A 6,793-nucleotide genomic window follows, 5' to 3' on the forward strand; every position below is an offset into this window, starting at 1 on the left:
CAATAAGTCAGCTTCGGGAAACCAGTAGTGGTTTGTGTCGAAGGACGCTCAACAACCCCATTGGGAAAGTCCCAACAGCTAAGTGTAAAATGGCAAGCACACATAGTTTCTACGTGATAGGAAAGCTGGATGACCAAAGGTTCAACTTTGTCATAGATTCTGCATCTCAGCAAACCTCTTTGGGTATCAAGGTGCTGGCTCACAAAGAAGTACTAAAGGTCATACAGAAACTCTGTAGTGTGACAGGACATTATGCAAGGTTGTGGGAACCAGTGTGGGTAACTATTGAGCTCATGGGCATAAGGGACAGACACGAAGTATACTTGGCTGACATTGAAGACCAATGCATATTAGGGTTGTACTACTAACTACCGAGGAAGTGTATAGTTAATTTCGATAAAATGATATTTGGGAACAGTAAAGGCCAAATTCTGGTAAGTGTTAAAAGAGAGGTTGGACTAACCATCAAGCTGAAGTCAAAATGACTCAAGGAGGTGATGATGGTGAAGTAGAACCAAGTATAGATATTACAGGAGAACAGGAAAAAGAACAAGATTTGAAGCCAATAATTGAATTTCTTCAAGAAAGTGTTTTGCGCTCTGCTTGGGAGAAGGTGTCTAGCTTAAGACCTGTGACAAAGAACTATTGGGCACAATGGGACCAGATGCAGCTTGAAGATGCTATTCTTGTCCGGAGATGGGAAAGTGACGACCTGGCAAACGGTTATATCGAGAAAGTTACGGGAAGTTGTGCTGTGTCAATACCAAGATAGTTTAACAGGAGGAAATCTTGGAGTTAAGAATACATTGAGTCACCTACAGCAGAGCTTTTACTGGATAGGTATGAGGCAAGTTGTGCTAAAAGGGAACTCAAGCATAAAGGACGTGCTCCACTGAAGTTATATCAAGTTGGTGCACCAATGGAAAGAGTAGCCATTGACATTGCTGGTCCTTTGCTCCGAACTCTTGCTGGAAACAAGTACATTTGTGTGGTGATGGATTATTTCACCAAGTCGCGTGGGGCATATGCAATACCAAATCAGGAAGCTACAACTGTAGCTTCGGCTATTAGTGATTTCTTCTTCAGGTTTGGTATGCCATACGAACTGCATTCAGATCAAGGCCGTAACTTTGAATCAGCTGTGTTCCATGAATGCTGCAAATTGTTTGGCATACGAAAGACCAGAACAACGCCACTTCACCCACAGTCTGATGGGATGGTAGAAAAGTACAATTGCACACTGGGAAAGGAATTGGCAAAGTTTTGTAATAATCGCCAAGATGACTGGGATGTCTTACTCCCTCCACTATTGATGGCCTATAGAACAGCAGATCATGAAGCCACTGGATACACTCCAGCAAAGCTTATGTTTGGTCGGGAACTTCGGTTGCCAGTGAACCTGATAACAGGGCGCCCACCATACAAAGAATTGCCTGAAAAAGTGCCAGAGTTCGTGAACGTGTTATCTGAAAGGATGGATGATATTCATCATCAAGTGCGTTCGAACTTAAAACGTCTGCTGATTTCACAAAGCCATGTTATGATAAGAGATCTACTGAAGTCAGCTTTGTACCAGGAGACAAGGTGTGGTTGTATAATCCCAGGAAGACCAAAGGAAGTCTTCTAAGTTGTCTTCTCCATGGGAAGGCCCATATTATATAGTGGATCATATCTCAGACGTGACTTTTCGAATAAAATGTGGTCGGCGAGGTAAGTCAAAGGTGGTGCATGCCAACAGGCTTTGGCGTTATCACGGTCCAGGACATTTCAGTTGGAACGAAGTGAACAATGGAACAAATGACGCTGCTGAAGATGTGTTACCTGAAAAATCCACTGTCAAAGAAGAAAGTCTACCTGGTTTTGAGAGGAAAACAGTGAAGCCGTTAATGTAGTTACTACCACTGATGTGACTGTTACTGATTACGGGGCGTTTCCTGGTGGAGCAGATGAACCCCATATGAAGCAGAAGCCAACGAGACGCAGAACAGTACGGAAGAAGATACGTCCTGTAAAATTAAAAGACTTTGTTGTATTTTAATTTTGTGTTTGTAAATTCTGTACATTTAATTAAGTTATTGTTAATTATCTATTGGTTAAATATAAGTGGCTATTGTTCGGGACGAACAATACTAAAGAAAGGGCAATGTTACGACAGCAGAAGTCGCTTGACGCTGGGAGCATGCGCGCTGGAGTTTCTGGAATTATCAGGGAACCCCGCTAATGTCCGAGGTTTGCTAGACGCCCTCTTTTTTTTGTATATAAGCCTGGCAAATAAAGCCAGCGATATATGCAGATAGATTGAAGAGATATATAATTGAGTCAAGCGAACAGTAGGCTCCGTAAGTAAAGTGTGTGAATCACTGTGATTTATAGCGTATGTTATAAAGGTTGTTAAGCTTAAAGTGACTGTGGAAATTCTGTGTGTTACTAAAAGTTGTATTGAGAAAGAATAAACTAGTTTTAATTAAAAAAGGACTTGTATCGCTGAAGTTCTTCGGAAAGAGTTAATACCGGAAATTCACAAACAAGCAGATACGTAACAATTTATACGAAGATATAACTTCAGTTACGCTAACCACGTTCAAAGTCGCAACATCAAGTGTGAATAATCACAACACTCCTGTTTTATAGAAACTCGCCAAGAAAAAGTGATTACATTATCTGAATGAGGTGTTTATATACAGTACCTAGATAGAGGGCGTTGCTGGAGAAGTTTATAATTTACCAAGGGTATTCAAGTGGGGTATAAAAGACTGGAGCAAGTATTTCCAGTACTTATATGGGTAAAGAGTGGAAACCCTGGAGATCGATAAATAGCTATAATGTCAGCGGATGTAAGTATTATTGGAAATACATTTTGTGTTTTTTATCAAATAATTTTTCGGTGCGAAGAAAAGAAAGGAAGAATTCAATCGATATTGGAGATGTTGTGTCTCAGGTATTTCTTAATGCATTCCCTTGAAATTTGGTATGTGGAGTTAGTAGAGCAGATACGTTGAAAATATATGATAGTCTGGATTACCACAGTCCGAGCTACAGAAAGTGGAATATCGCTAAACTATCACTCCTGTTAATAACAAAATGTGTCCTGCAGGTTGTTTAGGCTGCACGACACCATACCGTGTGTCTTGATATTGGCTTTATCTGCTGAATACGTCACCTGAAATCAATAATATGCGAAACATATTTGTTTAAAGGTTTCGTTCTTACCATTAATTAGCATGGAATATTGCAAACACAGCACCTCGGAATCATGTGCCTCTACTTTAAGAGAAAACTCCATCGTTCGCAGATCACAGATTCTGAAACAATCAAACCTTTTATAAGCACAGGAACTTGGTTATAAAACAAATATATTTTAAGATTACAAAGTAAAATAGAAACTAAATCCTTATGAAAATAGAAACTCAAAATAGTGCACTTTACGAGAAATATCAGTAATTTTAAAACCAAAAACATGATACAGTCAGATTATTGAATTAAAAAACACTAAACACTAGATAGCAACAAACTTCTGATTATTTTTCAAACATAGATTTATATCATATTTCTGAAAAGTTCTGTTACGTATCTGCTCGTTTGTTAATTTCTGGTATAAATTCTTCCCGAGTAACATCAGCATACGAGTCCTTTCTTAAATAAAACTAGTTTATTCTTTCTCAATACAACTTTGCAATACACAGAATTTCCACAGTCACTTTATCTTAAACACACGCTATAATTCACAACGATTCACGCACTTTATGTACGGTCACGACCGCTCACTTGACTCGATTATCTGTCTCTATATCTCCCTGTCTGCCATTAATTTCTCCGCTTTATTTTCCGGTCTTATAAATACAAAATAGAAGGCGTTTGGAAAACACTCGAGCCTTCATGATCCTTCTAGAAACTCATCACCTGTTACCAGCGTCACGTGAGTTCTGCTGTCGTAACAGTTCATTATCATAACAGTACATAATATGAACCTTAAGCAGTCCTTGGCACAATCTTATTAACCTGGTACTTACCCCTTTAAGTAATCCTTGTCACACTCTTATTAAACTAATACCTACTTTATGATTGATCCTTGCCACACTGTAATTAACCTAATACCTACATTACAAGTCAGTCTGGTAGCTTGATATGTACCTTATATTTCCTGAATGATCCCCAGCTGCCAAATGATAGCCATCATGACTGATACATAGACATCGAACCCCACTCTGCCCACCATGTCTTCTTTCATTACTTCCACCTGTGTAAGAATTGAAGGAAATCGAAAACTTTAATAGCTACTACACATCGATAAAAATACTTTTAAGTGGAGTTTAACATTTACTTTTAAAAAATATAATTTTACACCCAAAGAAACATAAGTATGTGCCTTACACTAATAAACCAGTACTTAGAATTATGGGATATTGGCAGAAAACTATATATTAGAACATGACTGTTTAAACATCTAGATATTGGCACAAACACATTATATTAGAACATCATTGTTTACACATTTGGATATTGGCACAAACACATTATATTAGAACATGACTGTTTAAACATCTAGATATTGGCAGAAAGACTGTATATTAGAATATGACTGTTTAAACATCTAGATATTGGCACAAACACATTATATTAGAACATGACTGTTTAAACATCTAGATATTGGCACAAACACATTATATTAGAACATGGCTGTTTACACATCTGGATATTGGCAGAAAGACTGTATATTAGAATATGACTGTTTAAACATCAAGATATTGGCACAAACACATTATATTAGAACATAATTGTTTACACATCTGGATATTGCCAGAAAGACTGTATATTAGAACATGACTGTTTAAACATCTAGATATTGGCAGAAACACATTATATTAGAACATGACTGTTTACAAATCTGGATATTGGCAGAAACAATTATATTAGAACATGGCTGTTTACACATCTGGATATTGGCAGAAAGACTGTATATTAGAATATGATTGTTTAAACATCTAGATATTGGCACAAACACATTATATTAGAACATGACTGTTTACACATCTGGATATTGGCAGAAAGACTGTATATTAGAATATGACTGTTTAAACATTAAGATAATGGTATAGAAACAGAATTAATTGTTGATTACATAACATATGGCTTTGGTTAAATAGCTAATAACAAAAAATTTGGTAATGGTTTAAATTTAAAAGCTTTAATATTAAAAATGAATAAAATTATACACCTTTATCACATGTTTTGGTGTTACAATTCATTCTTTAGATAAAATTACCTGGTTTAAGAATCACATCGCATAAAAATGAGAGACCTGGATCCATGTACATAATCTTCAACAGTTCCTAAAATTAATAAAAAAAAGTAAACGAACTAATTTACTGTCAGGCTCTACATACCATGTTTGTATAGTATAAAATAACTAATTTACTGTCAGACTCTTCACACCATGTCTGTAAAGTATAAACCACCTAATTTACTGTCAGGTTCTTCATACCATGTCTGTAAAGTATAAACCAACTAATTTACTGTCAGGTTCTTCATACCATATTTGTATAGCATAAACCAACTAATTTACTGTCGGTTTCTTTATACCATGTTTGTATAATAAAAAACAACTAATTTACTGTCAGGTTCTTTATACCACGTTTGTATAATAAAAAACAACTAATTTATTGTAAGGCTCTTCACACCATGTTTGTATAATAAAACCAACTAATTCACTGTCATGTTCTTCATACCTTGTTTGTATAACAAAAACCCACTAATTTACTTTCAGGTTTTTCATACCATGTCTGTAAAGTATAAACCAACTAATTTACTGTCAGGTTCTTTATACCTTGTTTGTATAATAAAATCCAACTAATTTACTGTCAGGCTTCTGGCACCATGTTTGTATATTATATACCTACTAATTTACTTTCAGGCTTATTAAGCTTTAAATACGGAAAGAGTTTGTGTATTTCCTTTGTGAGCAAACATTTAATATAATCCTTAAAATAATGTATTATTTGCATCTGTAAGTACTGGTTTTTAGATTATTTAAGTACACTGTATGCAAAAAATGTGAGCTTTATAAAGCGAAAACACGAATTTTACAGATGCTAAATATATAAGTATATTCGAATAAGACTCACACAACTAATGATAATCCTACAAAATAAAATTTAATTTGATAATATATACTTACAGGACTGTACACATTTGTTTGAGAGTTTGGATTATTACCATATATGTTCCACACCCTAATGGTGTCATCGCTGGAGCAAGACAGAAATGTTCCATGTGTCACCACTGGCTTTCGTTTCTCTGAGAGTTGTGGATATGTCTATTGTCAAGATAATAAAAACGATTACAATGGTAACAATCTGAGTAGGACTGAAACCAGTATAAGAAAATAAACATGATTCATCCACCAACAAACTGGAGGCATTCTTTACTTAAATAATATAGATAGTTATAATACTCGCATATTTTATACATTCACTATTTAATTAACAAATGTAGTAACAACACTGGAACACTAACTACATCCACTACTTAATTAACAAAGGTAGTAACAATACTGGAATACTAGCTATATCCACTACTTAATTAACAAATGTGTAGTGGATGTATCTAGTGTTCCAGTATTGTTACTAACCTATGTTAATTAAAAAGTAACAATACTGGAACACTAGATACATCCACTACTTAATTAACAAAGGTAGTAACAATACTGGAACACTAGATACATTAATTATTTAATTAACATAGGTAGTAACAATACAGGGACACTAGATACATCAACTACTTAACTACCATAGGT

General features: G+C 35.4%; 1 protein-coding gene across 1 annotated transcript in view; it reads right to left on the bottom strand.

The window, feature by feature from the left end:
- The window catches only part of LOC106468351 (mitogen-activated protein kinase-binding protein 1-like), a gene marked incomplete at its 5' end in the record, with an annotated part of 66,729 nt that overhangs the window by 34,411 nt on the left and 25,525 nt on the right, over window positions 1-6,793 (bottom strand). The window contains 4 exons of the mRNA XM_022396683.1: window positions 3,211-3,302; window positions 4,132-4,237; window positions 5,264-5,330; window positions 6,176-6,313. Coding sequence (XP_022252391.1) covers window positions 3,211-3,302; window positions 4,132-4,237; window positions 5,264-5,330; window positions 6,176-6,313 — 403 coding nt within the window. The remainder of the gene's footprint in view (window positions 1-3,210; window positions 3,303-4,131; window positions 4,238-5,263; window positions 5,331-6,175; window positions 6,314-6,793) is intronic.

Source organism: Limulus polyphemus, unplaced genomic scaffold (genome assembly GCF_000517525.1).
Source record: "Limulus polyphemus unplaced genomic scaffold, Limulus_polyphemus-2.1.2 Scaffold2975, whole genome shotgun sequence".
In the NCBI taxonomy this organism is placed as follows: Eukaryota; Metazoa; Arthropoda; class Merostomata; order Xiphosura; family Limulidae; genus Limulus; species Limulus polyphemus.